Raw genomic sequence first — 12,805 nt, 5'->3', positions numbered from 1 at the left:
ATTGCATGCACATCCCTGAGCAGTGATAAACGTGTTGGTAGAAAAGAAAAAATATGCCCACATGGTAAAAAGAAAGAACAACATTGGTCAGTTTTCAGGTTTTAGGTGTCGGGATATAATAAAAAAATTCTTAATTGGTAATACCTTTAAGTAATTGTTTTCTGTGTGACTTTATCAGTCTTTCACATTGTTGTGGAGGGATTTTAGCCCTGCCTTATTACAGTGTTCAGTTCCACGAGGATTGTGGACAGCACAGCTCTCTTAAGATCCCACCACAGCATTTCAATCTGGCTGAAGTCTGCGCTTCACCTTGATTGTTTGATTTTTTTCAGCCTCCCTTTTGTTGATTTGCCATGAATTTTAACATTTAAGATGCTAACCGAGACCTGTACAGTCTGATATGAAGCTCTTCGGTTTTTCTGGAGTTTCTTGGGTTGCTGGGAAGGTTAAATGTTTTCCACTTGTGACTTTAAAGTCTAATTTATGAAGCTGCAGAAGAAAAGAAAGTCCTAGAGGAAGATGTGGAGCACTTAACAGTTTGTATGTCGGATGTGTTTCAACCATGAATCCATTTTTCTTTTGACATATTTTGAAACTGGCATCCTGCTCATTATATGTGTTACTTTCTTCTTCAGTGATGCTTTCAACAGTTACAACAGCTAAAACGATTGCACTGAAAAGAATGCTGAATATGAAATTTAGTTTATTTAAGTTTATTTTCAGAGATATGCATAACTGGTATTTAAATGAATATAAAAATCTCAAGTACTCACTGCTGTACTTTCTACTGGTAACCAATATGAGAAACACTGCTTTAAAGGAATTGTTCAGCATTTTGGCAGAGGCTGCTGATATCTGGAATTGGAGACTCCGGTGGCAACAATAAAGGTAAAATAATAATTAGCAATCTTTAGAAGTGCTGGTGAATTGATTCTCTGATAGAGCCAGTCTTCAGGAGCTTGCCTCTGTCGTTAGCCTTTGCACTAAGCTGCTGTCTCTGTGCATACATGGGAGTGGAATAACTCTTCCCATAGCTGAAAATAAGAGTAGAACTATTGCTTTAAGATGTGCCAGTCAACACTATCATTTCATGAAGACAAAATCTGATTAAGCCATAATCAGACTCATGTTTGTTTGCTCTTCACCTTAAGCTGTCTTGTTAGTGTTCTGTTGCTTCTTACGTTGAAGTTTGTCTTAGTTTTGTTCACAAAGGCAGGATACTCTTTTGTAGATTCTTTAATCGTCATCTTTGGTCCACTTTGCTTCTGCGCAGCTTTCCTCTGGTGTATCTTCCTCTTTGTGTGGATTTTGTTATCTTTCAGGCCATTGTGGGCGTTTGAAGTGTTTAAAGTCTCTGTGGCAGTTTGATTTGTCTTTGGTTTTACTTTATCTTTGACGCTGACAGTTGTCTTCTTAGATTTCTGCTTCAAAGTATTCTTCTTTGCTTGTGTGCTGGCTTTTTTCTTGTTCAGCATTTTGTCTTTTTTCCATGGTTTCAGCATATTTTTCTTCTTCGTGTCTTTGTCCGATGATTTCGGTTTGACCTTTACAGCGGTGCCCGTCGTTGAGTTGCCTGCTGCAGTCATCGTAGGTTTGATCTGGCTGCTCCTCACCGGCGGTTTGGTGGGGAGTTTGAATTTTCTTGGCGGTGGTCTGGTAGGTTTTTCATTTGTGCCCAGTACAGTCACTGAAATGGCACAGATGTCAATAAGTACCCATTTTCACCATTTTACTCTTCTACAACCGCATGTGTTGAGTTTTTTTTAAAATGGTGTGCATATTTGGCTGAGCCTAAGTGTTTGGAATGCTTGTCTCTATTTTAAATATGTTTGATGTAAAACTGGATGCTGCTTTTTATAGTTTTATGTATGAGCCCAGTGTGATTATACAATTTGGCAGCATGTAGACAGTAAATCCAGAGAGGGGGAAAAAAGCAGGTTCTGCTCAGGACATGCATGCATGAATGAACAGTGAACCCAGGCAATTTGTCGGTCTGCAAGAACAGATTTTTCTTAAATGTGGCTTGTGTAACGCTTACGCTAACCTCTAACATCAGGTTAATTGACTTGATAATATGGTGTGTATATGTTTATATTCAATGCACCTCGAAATATTAGACGTTTCAGGTTAAAATAAATTTCTTTACTTTCTTAGACGACCTCAGATTTAGAACAGGTCTGGTATGCAGATCGAGAAGTGATTGAAATGCAAAGATAAGTTTGAAGTTACTTACATTCCTTTGGCACAAATGGAAACTTTTTTCCCCTCACTTTGACAGGGAGTGGCTTTTGCTTACATTTCCCAGGAGGTGCTCTCCTATAAAAGTAAATGAAGTCCCTTTTTAATGACAAGATAGTAACTCTGTCTTTGTTGTTTTCTTTAGGACAGCACAATCGTATTGTTATTTATTTAATTTAAAAAGTTTAGTTATTTTCTGTACAAAAACTTTCCCACAGCATCCTTAAAACCAATGTAAAGTCACAGTAAAAAGAAAGTACGCACTCTTTTGGTTCTAAGGTTTATGTGTCGAGACATAAAAACATCATCTGGTTCTTATCAAGTGAGTACAACCTCATATGAACCTGTGAAATATTACAGTAGATCATTGTTTACTCAATGAAAACTAAGCCAAAATGCAGAAACTAAAAGTAAATAAATAAATTAAGTACACTAAATCATTCAGTAACTAGTGGAATCACTTTTAGCAGCAATAACATCTTCTTTATAATGTTATTTCAGTTAATTGAATTATCATTAAAATTATCATGACATTATTGCTTGATACAGATTCATAATGGCTCACTGGATTTTACTTGAAAGGAAAAAATGTGTGCTTGTAAGGGCCTGCCCCTAATTTTGATCCTATAGGAAAAAAAACCCTTTGAGATGTCAAACGTTAGAATCCTGCTGCTTTAAATGACTGATACAAAATGTCATTCTTGTCATACTGTGTTAGCGTTTCAGGACTTCTCTGGTAAAGAGACTGCCTAGGATGCAACAGATTGTTGGAAGACACATCCTTTATTCTTCCTTTATGTACAATTCATAATTATTTGGCCCCCGGGATTTTTTTTCTTTTCCATGACTTGAATTAAAGCCTGTTTGAAAAACACGCCTGTCTTTTTGAATAATTTCCCCAAGCAGGTGTTCCCATTTAACACAGAGCACGTCCATAATGTGTAAATGTAATATACACCTGGTCTGACACTATACCTGGAGGGGTCCATGAATTTAAACACAGTTCCAAAAGCAGACATGGCACTCGGGTATGACGTAGCCAGGAAGTACAGCTCCCCTGGATGACAAAAACAGCTTGTCAGCAGTGTCACACGGGTCTGATCCTGTGATAAACGCATAAACAGACTGATCAAACCTTACCTGCTTCATCTTCAGCAAATGAGATGATGAACTTGTGGTGTTGATTGATGAGTCCGGGAAAAGAGCAAGTCTGCGTATCACCCATACACACACTCCTCTCTTTCCAGTTTCCTGTTGTCCTGTCTTCCTCTAAAGCCATAATTCGACTGAAAGGTTGACAGCTTTATGTCACTTGGAGCAGGCGAATTAAATAAAAAATGTAAAGGTAACTGAGAAGACAGACCAATTCAGGCTGGAAAATGCTCAGATAAACATAATCTTACCCACTCATGAAGTCTCCGAAAATGTACAAGCCATTCAGATTGGGTGATTCACATCCTCTGTACACATACCCCCCTGTCACAGACTTCCCGACATGATGGCTGTATGCAAATATAGGGAGGATGTCATCTGTTGTGGCAGAGAAAGACAAACCTAATTTAACTCTGAGAATGAAAACAATCAAAAACGATGGAAATAAAACGTGGCAAACGTTTCAAGCAGACAGAAAATAGCTCTTGACTTCATCACTGGGGAAGCTTCACAAGAACAGAAAACATACTCAGGGAGGAGTTTTGGCACAATTTCATGTCGTAGCACTCGAAGCCCTCTTTGGCCCTCCATCCATAGTTTCCTCCTTTGATAATAATGTCAATCTCCTCGTAGCGATTTTGACCAACATCCCCGCAGAATATCCGACCTCTGCCGTAGCCACTCACCGGGTCTCCACGGTCCACGGAACATCGCCACATGTTTCTTACCCCATAAGCAAACACCTCTGGCCGGGCACCTGGGTCCCTGAGGAATGGGTTGTCAGGGGGGATCCTGTATGGCATGCCACTGGGGTCACTTCCATCCACATCAATGCGAAGCACTTTTCCCAAAAGAGCACTTCTGAATACCAAGAAAATAAATGAAAAACTCAGGGTAGAGGCCTTAAGTGAAAAAATGATTAATATAAGATAAATAAACTAAAGGTGTAGATAATGGATTAATAATTAGGCATTCTTATAGTACCTTGGGGTATAATGAACAAGCTTTGATTGAGTGCCAGGTCATATTGCACAAACAGTTAATAAATGGTAATGTTTTAAATGGCTGAATAGTTTTAAGTAATATAAGAACATTGATACTGCTGCATAATCCACCCGACTCCTACAACGATTCCTCTGGATGGTGGGCCTTCTCTCTCTCCCCACTTTCCTATGTTTACCCTGTCTGTATCCAATAAAGGCTAAAAAAGCCAAAATAATAAAATATTTGTATAAACTCTTTCTAACTCAGAAACGTATGTATCTATGGATGAAGGGTGGGTGTAGCTGAAGGCTATGGAGACACAGTTAGCTGAAAGTTTGGCTAAATAGATTAATAAAAAATAACAGCTAACAATGGCAATACCAGGCTTAACGCAATGGCTTTATGGTTAAATTATTGTTCACATATTTGACTAGGTTATTATTTTCACTTGAGGAAACCTGAAGGACCTTACTTGTTTTGTGCGTTGCCATACTTCCCAAATGGATCCCCAGCTTTTCCACCGTCTCCAGTGAAGATATACAAATAGCCGTCAACACCAAAAAGCAGCTGGCCTCCGTTGTGGTTTGCGGCTGGCTCCTCGATCTCTAAAATGAGCCTGAACATAAAATGCATGCAGTTCAGAACAATTAGATAAAGTATACTTTAAAATACTTTTTATCAGGTTGTCAAGTTTTCAGCTCACTCATGGTAAATTTACTGTCTCCTCCACGCATCTGCCTAAGGACCTGAGCAGATCAAACACAGCACCTGTACTGTGGAATGCTGATTCTGTGATTTCTCTAAAGGCGTATCTCTTTAGATCACCATTTTGGTAACATGTTTGCATGAAACCTTTATGCATTGTGCGTTGTTGTTTGCTTTTAACTCAAATGTTGTTTCTTTTGTCTGTTTTAATTGTTTATCTTTCTTCTACGTGCCTGCATTGTTCTTATTATTTTAATTTCTGTATTTTTTTCCTTCTCTTTTGTTCACACAGTTATTAGTTTTACTACCTTTCAGTTTCTCTCCTTTGTGATTTTTTGCCCCGCCCCCAATCAATCAACTGTATATGACCTCTTGAACCTTTTAATGGTCTTTCACTTTCCCCTGCTCTTCTCTGGATTGTTTGCTGTGTTGTTTTTTCCGTCTCCTCTTTTCTGGATTAAAGATTGGATTTTGACCTTGTGTGTCCTTCTGTGTGTGCTGCATTTGGATATTGTTCCTGCCGCCTCCTCGTTTTACAGTTAGTGTCTGCCTTATGCTTGCTTGCACAAAGAAAGAAAACCTGCTGGAGAGTTGTCATTTCTCTGAGTGCTCCTAAATGTAACACAAGTGTTGAAGTTTTTTGTGGGTCTATAACATACTATAGGGGGTTTGGGGATATAATAATTAAATATATCTCTTGTAAAATTTTAGGATTATGAGCAATAAATGTTTAGAAGGCCTAAAACAAAGTGAAGGACTACTCCTTTTTGTGTTTCACTGAGATATTTTCATAGTTTCACGCTGCAAAGTGCAGGGTAGGTTGTGAATTTTAATGGTCCTCAGAATCCCAGAAAATCGTAAATTGATATGTAGTGTTTAGCCCTGAACATGTTTATGCAAGGGTTGGTGCAATTACAGCCCCTCCCCTGAATGATGATAAAGCCTATGTAGTTTGTGCAGACCCACATCATGAAAGAAAGACCCTCCCTCTGCATACCTCTCTGAGTAGGGATCAGCCACGTTCATGTCATAGGCAGACACCTTCATCTCGCTGATCCTGATTTTTTCCAGCTCACTGCTGACCTGGATGGAATAGTAAATAAAGAAGCGTCCATTATCCCGGTACTTTGGGTGGAAAGCCATTCCTAGGAATCCTCTCTCATCCCCCAGCCATGGAGTGGTCAACACCTCCCCGCTCATATCCAGGAAAGGCTGCTCCAGCCGGCTGCCGTCGCGTAGGTAAACCCAAACAAAGCCCATCTGTTCTGCAATAAACATTCGATGTGTGTCATCTCCACTGTGCAGCATCAGCACTGGGTTCCTGAGATTGTTGGCCACTTCAGTCAGGCACAACTGGAGACAACCTCTTGGGTCCTCTACCACCTGTCCCAGGTTACTATTGAGGTCAGAGCTTTTCAAAACAGTGGGGTAGCAGTAGTCTTGGTCAGGCAGGTCTACCATGCTGCAGAACGTGGTTACGTCGCGCTCTGCGGCGTACAGCAGCAGCTGGTTGACTGTTAAATATTTAAGCACGTGGCGACATTTGGAATGAAACTCAGAGCAGTAGTCAAAGCAAAGACCGGGAATTTCTCTCACAGGTGTGTAGGGGTCCTCAGCATCGTAGAGGTGGGCAGCATATGGCGAGCATTCCTGGATGGGGCAAACACAGTGGTTTACCATTAAGACATTTCAGGGCAGCGTCATGCACAGAGGAGATGATTTATTGGACTAAGAGAGCCATTAAGTCACAACATCAAGAATACATGTGTCCCATAAGCACAAAGACTTGTTTTGTTTTTCAAATAAGAGCACTTTGAATGTCTGGAAGTTTGTCCTCTGCAAATTTGCCTGTGTAAATGAAATATGGAAACATGTCATAGTGATTTCAATATCAGATGTTTTTTATTTCAGATGTGGAAACCATAATCTGATGTTACTGATAATTGTTACAAATATAAGCACTCTGGATTAGAACCTCAATGACAGTTAGATAATATTTGTTTTTGCGAAATACTAGTTTATCAGTCACTAGTAGTTACATTTAATATCTGATGGGAGTATCCAGTTTTAGTTTGCTTTAAACTTGAGCAAATTTTCACAGTTTCTATTCAACCATTTATAACAATTATAAAGTTAAGTGATAACTTTTGTGGGATTTATTTTATTATTGTAACCCTAAATTGATTTTAACTTGAGTTTAATTAGAATAAACTACAATGAATCAAAAGTTCAAGTTGTGTATGTTTCATTTTTTCAAGGATTTTTTTGTTTGTTTGTTTGTCTGAAATGGAGAACATACAACCACAACTGCAGCAAACGTGAAAAGACTGCAGTGCACCTAAAGCAAAGATGATGATCATGGCATTAATAGTAATCAAAACTCAAGAGAATATATTTACCTGGCACATAATTTCCTTCAGCATGTCGGTACAGAGCTCATGACCTGCCGCTTCCAGTTGTTCAATGATGTCCCAGTACCTCTCCGCGATCATGTTGTCAGTTCCCTGGTCGCAGCATCCAAACTGCTCATACTGATTGCAAAACTCCAGGTGCCATGGAGGTTTAAAAGGTGGCTTGAAGTCCAGGCATTGAGGATGAGCAGATGCTGGCTTGACCAAGGCTAACAGCATCACTGGCACAATCAGGATAACCGCAGGAAGCCTTGGCATCTTTTTAGATGGCCGTAGTTGTGCCACCGCGCGTAAAACCGCGCAGCCGGCTCGGCTTGGATGGAGCGCAGCATCCCTCTTCCTTGTCATTTTTGCCTTCTGGCCCCGAAAGAATTCAGTGACTATTCGTTCATATAGGCCATGAGCCAGAGTTTAAGTACGCGAGCGTGCGTTTGAATGCATTTTACGCGTGCGCAAAAGCATGCAGATGGAGGGGGCTCGTTTGCCCTCCTTGTGTCGCCACCTACTCCATCCAGGTAAAAAGTCACTGTGTCACCAGCTCTGCCTCTCATTGGACTAATTAGTACCAATTAAAACTAAACATATTTGTAAAGACTTTATTAGCATTTGCATTTCAATCCCTCGAGTTATTTTCTGCACAGCAGCAATAATGGTAGCAGTAATTATCTATAAGAGGGCACGCTCTGTAGTTTGCACGCCCGCACACGCGCGGCACGCATACATCCAAAACACATTGAGGAGGCATGCAAACGTAAACCCAACCACGACACAAACTATAATTATGTCTCACTTCCAAGTTATAGCGCCTCGGGGAAGTGCGCTGTTTGTGCAAGGCCTGCCTAGTCATGCTTTTTATCCACTGTCCCAGCAAGTCACTTTTAAATTTGAATATAAGGTCAGAGGTGTCTATCAGCAATTTAGCACCGTGCCAAAGAAAACCAGCAATTCAACGAGACTTTGGCTATTACTCGTTCGAATACTTTATGTCTTACAAGGCTGGCAAGTAAGGACAATAAAATCAGGACTTCCTTAGGTAAACTGGAGATGTGGTGTCATACCCAATAAAGAGGGCATCATTACAAACTTGAGGTTATGGATATAACCATGATTCTCTGATAAACATGAGCGTCTCGATATGGGAAGGACCTATATTGTCTAAGCAAAAACACGGAGGCATACTGTCGATTTCTCTGTGGCTTTCAAACTCTAAAACAGGCTATGCTGTGTTTGCTATTTCTGCAACAGTACCATGCCAGCAGTGTCAAACATAAGGTCTAAGGGCCAAACTCCGCCGCCAGAGAGTCAAAATTATACTTGACAATGATTAAAAAATGAACGATTAAATAAGAGAAGATCACCTTTTTTTCCATGATCTACTATAGAGAAGTTTAATTTTTACAGTGGATTCATTGTCAGAATCATGCAAAAAGAAAAAAAAACATTATTCTGTCATTTAATAAAAATGTTCCATTTTATAATTACAAGACAGTCTGTGCAATGAGCTAATAGACATTTTTCTGTAAATTTAAGCCCAAAGCGGAATTACTTCATCATGTAGGAAAACGGATGTGTGTAAGTGTATTGTTGAAAACTGAATTTCTTTTTCTTAGATTATATTTATATAATTATCTCAGGGATTAAATTTCTAGTTAAACATCTTTACACTGACAGAAAAGAGAGTTTCACTGGTCTGGCCCATTTAAAATCAAACTGGGCTGTACTGACTCTCCAAGACACAGAGAAAAAGAATCAGAAGCTGCAAGTAAAATTTGATGAAGCCCTGGAAAAAAAAAAAGAGTTTCTTCAAGAGAAGAAACAAGAGGAGATAAAGGAGAAAGAAATGGAATGTAAACTCCAAAACATGGAGGAAAAACATCATGTGTTGCAAATACTGCTTGATGAAGCACTGCACAAAAATGCAGAAATGCTTCAAGAGAAAGAGCAACAGGAAGTAATACAGAAAAAACACACAACTTATTCTCCAAGACTTTGAAAGGAAAAATCTACAACTGCACGCATGTTATAATGAAATGCATGCGAAAACCATTGAACTAGAAGGAGAAAAGGAAAAACTGGAAAAAATAATGCTCAGACATGCAATATAGGTTCAATGAAATGCTGAGAAAAAACAGAACCTAACAACAACTTGAGGTGCAAAAACAATGAAATGCAGGTGCAAGGGAAGAACTGAAGAAAACACATAAAGACCTGTAGTATACACTTCAAGAAATCCAGAGCAGAAATGAGGAGTTAGAAGACATGTACAACAAAGTACAACAGAGGGATATAAAGATGCTACAGGCAAAGCGAATACAGGAGGCAAAATCTAAAAAACTGAAAGAAAAGCTTAATGAAAAACAAGAAAAATTAGAAGAACTGGAGAAAAAATGCAAGAAATTTGAGGAGCAAAATGCAGGAACAATCAATGAACTGAAAATCCTCATCCTACAGAAGAAAGAGCTCCAGGAACAGTGCCTAAAAAATAAGAAAAAACACTTCTGCTCTTTCAGGAGGAGGGACCCTACTGCTTCCTCACTTAATCATGAGGAGGCATAGGCTTGTCTTCCTCCACCTCTTTTCTATCTCATCACCCCTCTCCCTTTCTCTCCGACCACCTCTTCATCACTCTCCATGTTTTCTTTCTCCAATATATTCTTCATCCTTTTTCTTTTCTTTTTTCACCCTCACACCCAAACCTTCTGCCACAGGTTTCTTCCTGCTTAAGGGGAGTTTTTCCTCCTTGCTCAGAAGGGATTGTTGGGGTTTTCTCTCCTCTGTCTCTTTCCTCCTTTCTAATCCTTTCTTTCACCACTTTTTCGGTCTTCTACCCTTGCTTTACCCTCTTCTTTGCAACTCTTTTCCCCACTTCTTCCTTTCCTCTATCATTTCCCAACCCTCTGTTCACTTTTGAGAACACATGGTAGGGAGATGGGTGGAGGGGGCAATAAACACAATCAACCATATTTTTACATGTGTCAAATCAGTGTCTTCGTTCAAGAATAATTCATTTTAAGAATTAAAATGAAGAAAGGTTTGATAGCTGCATGTGTTGGTTTGGCAGCACATTTATGTTTTACATTTCTAGCAGTATCTGTCACAATCTCCTGGTTTGACTCACGCAATAAAGAAAGGGATAGACGAAAAACACAGAGTTATGTTTGTCTTACAGGTCAGAATATCAGCAGATGTTTAATATAAGAGAAACACATGTATAATATTCATTATTTAGACTGATGAAGAGCAAAAATTTTATACATATTTGGATAAAAAAATAAAAATAAAATAAATAGATGAAGGAAAAATTGAACATATTCTTTAAAAACAACAACAACAAAAAAACGTTAACATATTGTAGCACTGTAGATATTTACAGATCGCTAGGACCAGAATCTAGATTTACAAGAGCAGTTTATACAGGAAACCTGAAGTAACAAACAACAGACCATCGTAAATTTTGAACTGCTGGCTGTTTTATGGAAAATGGAATACACAGAAGTGTACGTACAGTTTCGGCACTTAAGTTGTTGGATCTAAATCCCAGAAGGAATTAAATAAAAGAAGAAAACAACAACAAAAAAAACCCAAAAAAACAAAAATAAATCTCTCTCACTTCCCACTTTAGGTTTGGTTTTAAATCCTGATTTGTGTCCAATACCAGTTAACCCTGATTAGTTCCTTTCAGGTTAATCTAAGTTTCTTTTAGTTGTTGTTCTAACTCTCTGATCAATATGAGCCAACGTAGTTCTAATGAGTCAATTTAATTCAACCTTATTTAGTTCAACCAACCCATTCGCTCACTGTACGTACAAAGTGGCTGGTTATGAATACTCAGTAACACTTCCATGAGTTACCAATGCAATTCCAACAGAATGAATGGAATTAGGATGCTGAACATGAAATCAAATGTCCACAGATTTACAAGAAAATCGTTTGAAATCACAATTCAGAAAACCACAACAGCTCTAATCAGGCTTAAGTCCTCAGAAGACTGCAGCAACAGAAATTATTATCAAGGGGTGCTGTGTGGTAGGTGGAGACCCAATATGCAGGACTCCTTAGACAAACATAAACTCAAAATAAGCTTTATTAGCTAAATAGAAACATAAGGCATAAGGCAAACCACAATGGAATTTTGTTTGATTCGCAATTAAATGTGTGTTCATACAGTCCATTATTTCCATTTAAACTATGACTACAGAAATATGCTACCAACCAAAGCAGTCTTAAGGAGGTTTTCACAAACTGGTCAGAATACACATTTTCCTTAATAAGACATTTTCTTAATTCTTCATTTGTCAGTGAATCTTCCTGTAAAAGGCTATATATATGGAGAGAGAAACCACATACATACATATATTTTACTTCAAATATCTGATATATGAGAAAACAGATGATTTTTAAAATAGCTCAGTATGGTAAGCAGGAGTCTTACCAGAAATGCACTGAGGAATGGACACACCCTTGTGGAGACCCTGTGAAGCTACAGCTGTGAAGCTGATTTTGACCCATCATCCATGTGGAAAGCATCTGATTGGACATTTGGATTATTCGGCATGGCAATAATCCCAAACAACTTGCCAATGTAGTAAAAGCAAACCTGTATTGAAAAACACACACTGGAACACTATCAGTCACAGATTGACCTCCCCGGAGCCTGGATCTCAACATTACTGAAGCAGTGTGAGATTATCGTGACAGAAAATGGAACAAAAGGCAGCCAACACCCAAAGAAAAGCTTGTAATATTCTTTAGAAATTCTTTGGAGCTATTCCTGAAGCCTACTCAAAGAAATTACTAGAAATTGTGCCTATGAGAGTTCAGGCTGTGTTGAAAAAGAAAGGTGCTCATACCAAACATCGACATTCAGTCTCCTTAGAATTGCACAATCTATTTCTTGCCTTATATGCCTTATTTCCGTGCATGTTTACACATGTTCAAAAAACATTGCTGCATTTATTTACAGTATTCTTGTAAAATATTAAAAAATGAGGATTGGCTCAAGACTTTTGACTTGATGTATTATTATCACTGTTATTATTGTTGTTACCTTTTTATGACAGTGTTTGTTTTGTTGATCTTCCTGCGCTATTTACACCTTAAAGATTTCAGTCTTGCGCATTTATATTGTCATATTCATAAATGAATTTGTGGTTAACTATTGTCACATAGCAAATCCACTTATTCAGCAGATGGCAGCAAGCAATCTGCTAGGGAAAGGAAACGGAACTACGTCATTGTTTGCGTTTGTTTTGGTGCGAACAAAACAAGTTATGTGAAAGAAGCACGGATCTTCCGCCTGGATGTTTCAGCTCGGC

At 38.7% G+C, this 12,805-nt stretch overlaps 1 protein-coding gene across 1 annotated transcript; it reads right to left on the bottom strand.

Moving 5' to 3' along the window:
* Positions 1–737: 737 nt before the first annotated feature.
* Positions 738–8,280, bottom strand: hhipl2 (HHIP-like 2). The gene is made up of 9 exons (XM_082515113.1): positions 7,479–8,280; positions 6,077–6,729; positions 4,847–4,990; positions 3,920–4,251; positions 3,642–3,768; positions 3,379–3,524; positions 3,214–3,295; positions 2,234–2,316; positions 738–1,687 (listed from the first exon to the last, which is right to left on the bottom strand). The coding sequence occupies exons 1-9, from the start codon at positions 7,836–7,838 to the stop codon at positions 1,125–1,127; spliced, it is 2,490 nt and encodes an 829-aa protein (XP_082371239.1). The 5' UTR covers positions 7,839–8,280; the 3' UTR covers positions 738–1,124.
* Between the last annotated feature and the right edge of the window lie 4,525 nt (positions 8,281–12,805).

This window comes from Aulonocara stuartgranti (assembly GCF_965226115.1).
Source record: "Aulonocara stuartgranti genome assembly, chromosome: 19".
Classification (NCBI taxonomy): Eukaryota; Metazoa; Chordata; class Actinopteri; order Cichliformes; family Cichlidae; genus Aulonocara; species Aulonocara stuartgranti.
Note: the sequence above shows the minus strand (reverse complement) of the source record. Positions and strands in the feature narration are given on the sequence as shown.